This window comes from Brienomyrus brachyistius, chromosome 7 (genome assembly GCF_023856365.1).
Source record: "Brienomyrus brachyistius isolate T26 chromosome 7, BBRACH_0.4, whole genome shotgun sequence".
NCBI lineage: Eukaryota > Metazoa > Chordata > Actinopteri > Osteoglossiformes > Mormyridae > Brienomyrus > Brienomyrus brachyistius.
In genome coordinates this window covers 14,236,798-14,248,958 of record NC_064539.1, presented here as the reverse complement: position 1 = coordinate 14,248,958, position 12,161 = coordinate 14,236,798, and the positions used below count along the sequence as shown (strand labels likewise).

Genomic DNA, 12,161 nt, shown 5'->3' with positions numbered 1-12,161 from the left:
TGAAGATCTCCTGGCAGGAATGGCAGCCAAGATTCTTCCCAGGGCTCATCAGAAGACTAACCATAAAAAAGCCATCCTCCAGGGCCCCATGACATGCTTTTAACAACCTGAGAAGGAGCTAAGTGCAACCATAACTTTATACCTGCTTTTATTTTTTTTCGTGGACAAATGGCCCCATTTGACCAGCTGCCTGTCTGGAGCATGGTTCAGAAGAGCCTCATGTTTTATGTCTCGCTCTGAGGCTGCCATCCTTTCCCATCAAAATACGTTGCCGAATAAAATCTTGACTCATGCTCCACATCTTGGCTGCTCTACATCTATGGAGTGAAGTTCAGGGGCAACGTTCAACGTTGGCCTCACCTCCATTTTTCGACACCTCTGTCAACCAATCTTCTTTCGCATCATAAACATGCCAGGAGGATAAGTCACTTTGAAGAATGGAAACAGTGTATCTACAAAGGCTTTAAAAGGGGCAAAGAAGCAGGCATTATTTAACGAACAGATGCTGCTTTTGTGGTGAGAGCCAAGTTACTGTATGGATACCATTGATCTATCAGCACATTGTAGTTAGAGTATGGAATAGTCTTCCTGCTAGTGTAGTGCAAGTTTAAACCCTTTAAATCAGAGCTAGTATAAGATTTTAACAACTCTGATCTATTAGTTAAGTTCTCCCCAAATGAGCTTGATGGGCTGAATGGCTTCCTCTTGTTTGTAAATTTCTAATGTTCTTACAAGTTATCTGATATGGCTTCAGTTTTTTGTTTTTACATTTAGAGCAAAAAAAAAAAATGAGTGTACGTGATTCCTTGATGTGGGCTGACAGAACCCCACACAAAACGTGCTGTAGTAAACGACAGTATTTTTTATGTTTCAATGAGCTGAGCAAAATCTCCTGTATTGGATTGGCTTGCATCACCTTAGCACAGTTAAATCTTAAATTTAGCCATCAAACAACAATGTGGTATTTGGTATTTCAGGTTGCTTACAGATGTTCAGACGATCTTGACCCATTGCCACTATGTCAGTTCCTGAGAGAAAAAACCCTAATATATGTCAATAGTTGACAGCCACATATTAATTCTTGATAGTATAAGACCACTTATGACTAATGAATGCTTCATTTTATGCAGGAATTCAGGATAAGGAATCATATTGCTAACACATCATTCTCCATAGCTGCATATTTAGAATGTCATATTATAAACGTTTTACAAACATAGTGGCAGTGAACAAAACTTTAACTGGCTGTCAATGTTATATATGAAGAAGAATCTTCTGTTTTTTTGTCATAAATTGTGAAAAGACAGGAAAGTGAGCCATAACTGCCCTTCATTTGAATTACTTTTAGCATCAACGGAAGACACTTATTTATTATGAAAAAATAACAAAAGCTATACAATGGTGACAAATTTTTATAAAATATATAATGATATAAAAATGAGTAAAACTCTAGACAATTAAATGTTTTTAATGTATAACTCTCTAGGTACTCTGATTTCCTTCTGCAGTCCAAAAACATGCAGTTAGTCTAACTGGCGCCACTAATTTATCCATAGTGCACATGTAACCACCCTGACCAGGATAAATGGGTAGTAGATGACTAGATGGGTGGATTGATAATATATATATTTTAGCTGACGCAATAGAAAACCTCCAATAAGTATTTTGACTTCTTTAAATGTAATCTATAGTTTAATACTATCTAATATGTGTATATCATAATACAAACAAAAATGCATTTTAGCAAGTCTCACTGCACTGTGGTAAACGGTGGCTACTTTTTGGTATTTAAATATGTTTATGCTGTGTGAGTGATTTAGTGTCTCCTTTAAAGTATCTTTGTGACGGGTTGCAGTCTGATTCAAATATTAATGATAGACAGTGGATGTTTTTATGGTCCTGATTATTGAGGATCTCTGGTATCTGTTGACCAATGATTCACTTGCTTGTACTGAAGGATTTCCAGAAAAAAAATCAAAAACAGTCTGTGTGGAATAGTGCCTTTTCCCTGATGACAGCATCTGCACTAAACATTATTTGTTGATCTTCTAAAGCGTGTGTGTGTATGTGTGTGTGTGTCTTAAAGGGACCACAGGGAGTGGCTAGAGTTTTTGACTGTTTCTGGTGAACCCCTTTGTTTGGATTTTTCTAGGCAAGATACACTGTTTGTGTTTGAAAAACCCTGTATTTTGCTCTGTGACCTTGTGTTCTGGGTCTCATCGGCCACATTTTGACCCCTCTCAGGCTCTTCTCAGGTGCTGAACACATGTTGACACCATTTGTCAAGAATGATGTGACCATGGTGAATGAACATTCTTTCCATTAGTGAAAGTACAATGAGTTTTACAATGAGTTTTACAATCAACTGTTTTTTATTTGAAAATCTGCACAAAATAGAAAATGATATTTAGTAATGACATAACTCTTATATCAGCTTATATTAGGTATACTTGGGTTTTGCACACATGCATTAAACTGTACTTGTAACTTAAAACAAGCACATTCTCTAGTTAAGCTCAACCCACTCCCACAGTCATATAATCAAACAGGTGTGATGAAGTGAAATGCAATATTATTAACCATATACAGGATGGTGATTGTATGAGTGTATATGCATATATTACCTTTCATGGTCTAGCTTCCCGTCCATGTACTCATTTCCATTTTGCCTTGTGCTGCCTAGGATAGACTCAAACCCCCCATGATCGTGTGTTGGAAGGACTTGCAGGTACATGAATGGAAAATCCTATATCTAGCTGTACGACTGCTAAGTGCTTTTGTGAAACCAGAGTGTAACTGATGTGTGCTATCGCTATACAGTATTTCTATGACAGTGGGTACATCTCACAGTCACGTTGTCCTTATATAGGCCATGGACTTTGCAGGGCCAGTGTTACACTATATTTAAGATGAACTCTAAAAACCAAATGTAGCTTTGTTTAACAAAATACTTGAAAAAAATCATAATGGCATTAAAGGTATGACTGATTTGAACTCAATACATGGGCCAAAACCAACAGAAAACGTCTAAATTATTAAGTCAGATTTGTTACCTGCAGCTTGCTGACATTCTCTTTAGTTAAAGCTTTAATTTTGATCCCTCTTCAGAACCAACGCTTTTATGTAACTTATATTCTTGCTTACATACACCTGGTGAGTTTAGGAAAAAACACCATCAACTAAAGTGTTCTAGCTAATCATAGCTAAGGACACTGCTGATGGTATGGTTTACGTTGTGCCATTTTCCATTTATTTCTTTTATTCTAATCCATTTCGTGATTAAATTCTGATTCTCTTTCCTTCTCTAGTGATAGAGAAATAGAGGTCAAATAAATGATTCAAAATAGATACCCTAAAAAGTTAATGGCCCAGAGCAAGAGATGGGAGTGTCCAAGAGAATGCCTGCTCAAAATAATAAACTGCTTTACAAGGTAATAACCATATATTTCTGGCATGTGTATTATTATCGTTTTATTATGTTTTTTTAAGAATGGCTTTGCTATCTTAAACAAAGACTACTGCATGAAAATTTGCTTATGAATATATTATATATGTAATAACGGCATTCTCAGCAACAAACAAAAAAATATCCATAGCTAAAGAACTTGATGCTCCCAAGCACATGTGGTATATTTTGAAATCCATCTATCCATCCATTTTATGAAACTGCTTGTTCTATTTAGGATTGTGGGGAGTCTGGAGCGTGGCATGGTGGTGCAGTGGTTAGCACTGTTGCTGCACACCTCTGGGACCAACGTTTGAGTATCTGCCATCACTCCATATGTGTGGAGTTTGCATGTTCTCCCTGTGTCGTCGTGGGGTTTCCTCCGGATACTCTGGTTTTCCTCCACAGTCCAAAGATATGCTAAGGCTAATTGTAGTTACTAAATTGCCCATAGGTGTGCATGTGTGAGTGTGCCCTGTGATGGACTGGCCCCCGATGACCCAGAAAGATAAGTGGTTTGAAAAATGGATGGATGGGAGTTTGGAGCTTTTCCTTCAGGTGCAAGGCAGGGAACAATCCAGGATGGGGCCCTAACCCATTACAAACCGCTTCAATTCACACCTACTGTTATGGGCAGTTTGGTAATTCCAATTAGCCTCAGCATGTCTTTGGACTGTGGGGGGAACCCAGAGTACAAAGAGGAAATGCCATGGGGAGAACATGCAAACTCCACATACGTGGAGGTATGGTAGAGACTCAGATCTTGGTCCCAGGGGTGTGAGGCAACAGTGCAACAACTGCGCCATCCCCATATTTTATAATCTTACAGATAATTTTATTGTATTCAATGTTTCATATTCCTGTGTATCTCAAATCTATAAACAGTTTGATATAGAGGAAGAAGATTAAACTGATGCATCACATGCCCTTTAAGATGGAGGTCACAAAATTACAGAAATCTGACTTGCTTTGTGCTGGTAGGTGTTGGGAAATGTAGGGGGTGTCGCTCTAGACCTTAATGACATTATAATCAATATGTCTTACTGAGTCACTGCGGTCATTTTAACATTTGCCAGTTATTGTTTTGATTCCCCATGGGACTCCAGTGTTTTAACCTCTGAGGCATACAATTCATAGCAAATGTTTCACATCACTGAGTGTGAAAGCCTTCATATAGGCCTCTTTTTCTCTTTTTTTTGGGGGGGGGGCAAGCTTATACAACCATGGAAACACGATATTTCATATTTCATTCTGCCTTGTGCGTGTCATTGTGAGGGATGGCAGTTCACATGCAACCTGCCGCCGCCACTTTTGATGAGCCAAAGCAAAACTAATGGGGAGCAAATGACAGGAATCTTTACAATTTCATGGGAATTCCTGTAACAGGAGCTTCCCTAAAACTAAATCCAAATGTCCATGTCATGTTTACTGTAATATTTCGACCTGCGTAATTGTAGAGCTGTTGCCAATGTCAAGCAATGCACTTACATTAATGGGAACTTCTCCTACATTATCTAAAGTCATCTTTATACCTAATACATTATATACCACCAAAGAGAAAGCTATATATTTCTATACAGCTATGCCACTTATCCTACAACAACATTATTACAATACCATTGTCTCACTTTAATATGAAAAAATTGTATTGCCACACAGACACTGCAAGCATATCCAAATGCACGTCTGATTATAGACAACTTAACAAGTTTAAACAAAATGCCCAAACACCATTATTGTTCAGAAACAGTAAACGATATTTTTCAGATTTGAGTAACATGGCATATATATATATATATATATATATATATATATATATATATATATATATATATATATATATATATATATATATATATATATATATTTATTTTAACAATACTCACAGTAAATACTGACTGAAACATTTTTTTTCTGATCCCATTTGGAATGATATGAATATGGCTGCAACTCATGTGAAATACAATATACCAAACTTCTTATTTCATTTTAGAGTGTGATATTTGGGCCGAATTACCTGGAAACAGGTAAATGGAGTGAACTCTGAAGTCAAACTAAGAGTGAACGCATAAAATGACAAGAAAAGAAAACTGTTTTTTTTTTCAGTCAGCAGAATCATTAACAGCAGTTTGATGTTTGGTTGCATTTTGTTTTCAATACCAGTAATAAGCAAATGTACATAGTATGATTTAGATTTTTATACCGTGTTATAAACCATGGTGAAAACAGTATATTGCTGCAACCGTACCTACAAAAGGCATATTTTACATGGAAGGTGAAAAAGAAATGGGCTATACATTACTTAATGCCAGAAATATATATGTACAAAACGATATTACACATAATCTGCCAGGAAATCAGCTAGCATAGACCATAGGGGAAGCATCAACGGTTAGGGGGAAATGCCAAAAAGCAGATACTCATGCACAGCAGACAAGGGTCTTTTTGCATAATTTCTCTGCAAGAACACTTTATAGCATACAGAAAATCCGCTTTGCATGCATGCTCATTCAGGTACTGTCCCACTTCTCCTCATATTAATTTTACACTTCATTCTGAAGCGGCACTCGATATGAATGGTAACACTCTTCACTGTAGGGCCACTTCTGTTAATAAAACATAGTAGGAGAGGACGGAGAGTCTACACACATACATTCATTTCTATGGGCATAACCAAAATCACAACTATGACAGCCTTAGCTCCTACCCAACCCTAACCTTAATCATAAGTAAATAAACAAAAATACTTTTGGCATTTTTTTTATCGCGTTTACATATTTTTTTTTTATAAAATTAACTTTCCCTGGAAAAATGTCCCCACAAGATTAAAATAACAAGTTTTTTTTTCTTTTTATCACATTTGGACCCCATAATGTAATATAGGCAGCCTCCCCCCTCCTGAAAAAATGGTCCCCAAATTGAATTGTTTTCTTTGTGTACATTTTTCATTTGTGTACCAAAGAAAAACAAGAAAGAGCTTAATGGGATTAAAAAATAATACAGTGCGATCAATTTTTAATGACATGTAATGTATAAATAAAAAAAATTCTATTCGAGGACAAAGACTAGTGAAACTGCAATGCTGCACTCAGATTCTGATTATGGTAACAATCCGGAATCTTTTTGGCAGTTCAACTAATTTCGGATCCGCCCTCCATTACAGTAGGCGGCGCTATACCATAAATCATTTCCATACGATTTAGTAATACAACAGCCGAAATAGAAGACGAGGATAGTTAAGGTGGCGAAAAGAAATACAGGCTGAATGAATAACATAACGCGCACATGCCATTCTAAGTAGGTTACTTCACTACTGAAACAGAAGAATATCGCAAACAGCCGTTCTTTGCACTAAAGTGATCTAGGTAGCTTTTCTTTTTCCTATACTGTAATGTAATACTATTTGCTAGATATGTAACCCACATGATACCTTAAACTACCTAGTCAGCAGTATGTGGTTTTATTGTTTTTATTTCATTACTTAACCTGCTGTTGGTTACTTGAATTCGTGCGTTTTTATTACATTCTTTTACAGGTCTTGTTTTTTTTTCGGATTAGCCACTGCTACGTTACGTTGCTGAATCCATGATAAACCACAGTTCGTTATGTCGGCAGTGACATTTAGCTGTATCTTTTGGTACCTGAACAATATTAAGACATCCCGTTCTTTTTAAGTCACACAAATTATCATACTACAGACGATCATAAACTGTATGTCGTGGGACCTTTTGCATTTCATTTATTCTCTCGGCACGAAATGAGAGCAATGTCATTGTTATAGCGTCGAGGTCATACGTCTCATTAAAAAAATAAATAAAATCATTTTATGTAATGATTAATCAGTAGTGTAAAAATGCGTGAATATGCAGTCTTTGTGAAGTCTTTTTTGATACATGTTGAGCGAACATTTATTAGCACATTATAAGCTACTATAAACATATTTCACTTTGAATCTAATAATCGGAAATATATAACTGGTTGAAGGAGAATAGGGTTTACTTCTTTTCTCTCGACTTATTCTATATTATTTTATTTTAACATTATTATGCATTTTATGTACTGCAAAGAACCGAAACCACTTTGGATGTATTATAGCAAAGAAGAAGAGGAAACTGAAAGAAATAACACTGAGATTGGAGTTTTTGGCCTCCTGGCAGCCAAAATCCAGCAAGTGGAATGAAATAGCAGCAAACTGGGAACAAAGTAGAGTAGTATCAGAACAGAAAAGGGGGTTCATTTTGAAATGTATCCACATGAAGTATCTGTTTCTGGAGGAGGTTAAAGCGAAGAGGTCATCTTCCCAGCTCAGCTCAGAATCAAGCATCCTCACTGCCTTGCAGCAGAAGTGGATGTCACTGTTGAATCTACCTCCTTTGCTTTCTGTTAATTTTCCTAAAAATGGTGGTAAGTATGTGAACATGAATCTGAATTCACAAGCCAGTTATAATTAAAACAAACACAAATGCAATGTAAACAAAATAATACATCTAAAGAATAAAACCAGAAAGCAAGAGCACTTAGGAGAACAAATATCTCTCAAAAGAAATATGATGCAGTTGATGAACTTTATTAAATATACAATGTTTGATACCCATCTACAAAGGCAAAATAAGGACACATTTAGAAATATATGTTACTATTAAAATTCAAAGAATATATTCATATGATCTTTCTACTAGACACAAATCCCAAGTTAAGAAGAAAATACAATATATGTCTTGAATAATAATAAAAACAAAAATTCAGTGTACTTTTCAGTATCTCAGGAGCAGGTCCAAATTGGAATAATTCTGTATAACTTCTACAGGGAGATTCCTACCACTTTATTTCTACTACTAACATACATTCAGTGGCCACTTGCCTGTGTAGTACCAGGTAGGGCCCCTTTTTTCCAGAACTACTCCAAGCTGTGCATTCAGATACTTTTCAATACTTCAATAATTCAATACTTTTGTACTGCTATAGCTATAAAGAAACATAATTCTCAAATAAGAAAACAAATAATGATATCTATTAGTTAAAATTATGCTAAATATATCTAGAATTAAATAATTAGTTTATAATAAAGTTGAATATGTCTATAATTTGACCATTCTAGCACCTAAAATGGATATAAATCTGGCTTTTGATAAGACTGTTTTAAAAAACCATGCAAGAATTTTGGACAGTAGAGCATTAAGGGAGGAGGAGTCAAAGTCTACTCATGGCAGATGTGTTTGGAACAGCAAACGGAAGAGAAAGCTCTTTTAACAGAAATAATACTGAAATGGGATAAATTTTGTGGCCTTACAGGTATTTGCCTACCATATTGGCAGAAAGCCGATGCCTGGAGTAAAATCGCAGCCTGGTTTTGGGACGACAGGGGGATCCACAATGGGAGGCAATGTCAGGAGGAAGTGGCTCTGCAGGAAACGTTAATGGAGTTCATGAGTTCATGGAGAAGGTCATGAGCTCAGCCTAACTCTGACTCAACCTCTTAGGCATTCTGCTAATGGTGAGTATTCAAATAAGACATATTGTTACTGGAATATTGATTGAGCTCAAAATATTTATATTTTATGTAGAGGTGCACCAATCCGATATTCAGATTGGTATCAGCACTGATCCAGACCTGTTAGGTGGATTGGGTATTGACCAAATGTCACTGATCCACTTCCAATACTTACTTAGCAGTACTTACTATTTGTTTTTGACAGTTTGTGAAAAGATAGCTCCTATTTCTTGTTAAATCACATGATAGCCCTTTCCCATTTTATGATACAACTGTGTATCATCTGCATAACAATGAAACCCAATACCATTATTTCTAATAATGTTACCAAGAGGTAGCATGTATAGGGTAAACAGTAGCGGGCCCAGGACTGATCCCTGTGGGACACCATATTTAACTTTGGTGGCCTTGGATGATTCATTGTTAACATGGGCATACTGATGGCGATCAGTTAAATATTAGCGGAACCAAGAAAGTGCTGTCCCCGTAATGCCAACTACACCTTCTAACCGGTCCAAGAGGATATTATGGTCCACAGTATCGAATGCTGCAGTTAAATCTAGCAATACCAACAGAGATATACAGCCATGGTCAGAAGCCACAAGTAAATCATTCTTTACTTTGACTAGAGCAGTTTCTGCGCTATGGTTTGGTCTAAAGCCAGACTGATATAATTCATTGGTATTATTTTTTTGTGGGAAAGAAGACAACTGATGAACTACAACCTTTTCCATGATCTTTGAAATGAAAGGAAGATTTGAGATAGGTCTATAGTTTCCTAAAACACTAGGTTCAAGATTTGGTTTCTTTATGATGGGTCTAATAATAGCCATTTAAGACTAGCAGGAGGCTGGCAGCCGTAAGTAGCTAAGGACTAGCACTAGATGGACTGTCTAATTTTAGTTATTTTACAATTAAAAATTGTAATAAAGTCATCACTCTTAAGAGCTTGCGGGACTTGCGAGTTTAATGAGGAATTCTGTGTTATCCTAGTAATTATGAGAGACAGTCACAGAGTACTCAACTGGTTGGTTGAAACAAAATCCTGGTCTGGACGTTTACTCTCTGGACCTGAATTACTCAACTCTAGTAATAATCCACAGAAAATTAAGAAAAGATTGGAAGAAGGGAGGGGCGGTATGGTGGTGCAGTGGTTAGCACTGTTGCCTCACACCTCTGGGACCCAAGTTTGAATCTCTACTGGGGTCACGTGTGCGGAGTTTGCATGTTCTCCCCATGTTGTCGTGGGGTTTCCTCCGGGTACTCCGGTTTCCCCCCACAGTCCAAAAACATGCTGAGGCTAATTGGAGTTGCTAAATTGCCCATAGGTGTGCATGTGTGAGTGAATGGTGTGTGAGTGTGCCCTGCGATGGGCTGGCCCCCCATCCTGGGTTGTTCCCTGCCTCGTGCCCATTGCTTCCGGGATAGGCTCCGGACCCCCCGCGACCCAGTAGGATAAGCGGTTTGGAAAATGGATGGATGGAAGAAGGGAGGCTGCAGTGTTCCGATGGCTAAAATAACTAGCTCATTTTCTATCTCGGACTTGTGAAATGTGAAATGCTGTTTGGTACATGTGGCGCTGTTGTTTAATTTTCGGCATGCTTTTAGCACTTTTTTGAACAGAGCGCTCCATCTAGTGGAGACAGAAAATATAGTAAACTGTTCCAGAAGCGTCATTTTGGCCATCACTACTGTTTGGCACGTGTTTCTTAAATTCTGAAGATAAAGTATACTTCATAACTACGGTTAACCATCTGGTTTCTTCGATTTTAACTCGGTAGTAAAAATCATGCTTTAAACTGAGAGAAATGATGACCTGACATTTATCACGATAATTATCGATATCGACCGATGTGAATTTTTTAATAGCGATGACATTTTTGGTCATATCGTCCAGCTCTATATGTATTTACAATATGTCCTTTCTGTGTGGAGTTCGCACAGGGCCTCCGGTTTTGTCCCATGGTCGAAAAGTGGGCAGGTTGATTGGCAAGGCTAAATTCGCCCTGTAGTTGTGTGTGTGTGCGTGCGCGCCCTGCAGAGTGTTGGCGACTGCCCAGGCCTGGTTGGTTCCTGCCTGCGCCCATTGTTCCCCAGATAGGCTCTGGTTCCCCCCTGCAACCCCAGTTGAGATTAAGTGGTTACAGTGATGGAATATATAAATATTACATGTATTTATTATATTAGCATAGTAATATATAATTAAGTAAAAAGAACTCTTGTATTGGAATCTGCATTGGTATCAGAATCTGATTGGCCCATCCTGAATTTTATGACTATTAGGCGTACTCGTATTGTGATCCTGTTTTGGTTGGATGGATGGGTGGATGGATGAGCGTACTACTATTTTTTGTTGTGACAAAAAGAAATGCATGTCAGCTGTGTCATGAAATTACTAATGTCATTGTGATATTTTCTCTGTCTTATTAAATTGTAGCTATTGTTTTACATTTATTCTGTACAGTCTATCCTGCTACAACATGTGACATCACACCGCAAGTCTATTCTAACATGATTGATATATTAGTACCCAAGTCCAGTACAACATGGAATCACATTTGTATTTGCGTGATTTTCAGTCAGCGAGAAAAGCACTACGTGAACTGCAACGAGAAACACTTTGATACAGAAACTCCAACGTGAACTTCAATAGTGGCCCAATCCAAAACAACAAAAAACAAAACAGGTGACTAACTAGGTGCATAAAACCTACATAACCTAAAACAGAGTGTAGTAAAATGGCTGGCAGGGGATGTGCAATGAGACACTGAGAATGTTGTTTCTCCTGATGCAAAAGCCTCCCTCCCGGTTTTACTTCCCCACACTAAACCTGTTCATCCTCTTCCCATAATCCTCCGATTAGAACGGCTGGTCCCAGCACATGTTGATGTGCTGCTGGAGCAATTACAGTTTGATCGTGGAAGTGCCGCGTATTTATGCTATCCTTAGGCTGCACTTGATGGATCATTTGACACAGGTCAAAAATATGGTCTGTGTCTTCCTGTCCATGACTGGAGGTTCCTTGGAAATGGACAAGGTTTCCATCAGGGAGTTAATTCAGCTGGTGTCAGATGCTCCGGTGAATGTTCCAGACCAATTTGTTAGGTTCAAGACACCAGACGTCTAAGAACAAGCCCAGCTGGAATTCATAATCATTTCTAGTTTTCCTGGTGTCGTTGGAGAACGTGGCTACTTCCATGTTGCAATCGAGTGTCCTGCGGAACA

The 12,161-nt window shown here is 37.7% G+C and overlaps 1 protein-coding gene across 4 annotated transcripts in view; it reads left to right on the top strand.

Annotated features, from left to right (window-relative positions):
* Positions 1 to 6,665: 6,665 nt before the first annotated feature.
* Positions 6,666 to 12,161, top strand: part of LOC125746459 (probable global transcription activator SNF2L2) — a 37,757-nt gene continuing 32,261 nt past the window's right edge. Inside the window, exons 1-3 of one of the 4 annotated variants that reach the window (XM_049020444.1) lie at positions 6,676 to 6,810; positions 7,541 to 7,849; positions 8,738 to 8,939. Coding sequence is in view for 1 of the 4 variants with exons in the window: in XM_049020448.1 (XP_048876405.1) it covers positions 8,937 to 8,939 (3 nt within the window). In the remaining 3 variants the exon portion in view is untranslated. Of the gene's footprint in view, positions 7,850 to 8,737; positions 8,940 to 12,161 lie in introns of all 4 variants that reach the window. The other 3 variants (XM_049020446.1, XM_049020448.1, XM_049020445.1) reach the window with 3 other exon arrangements.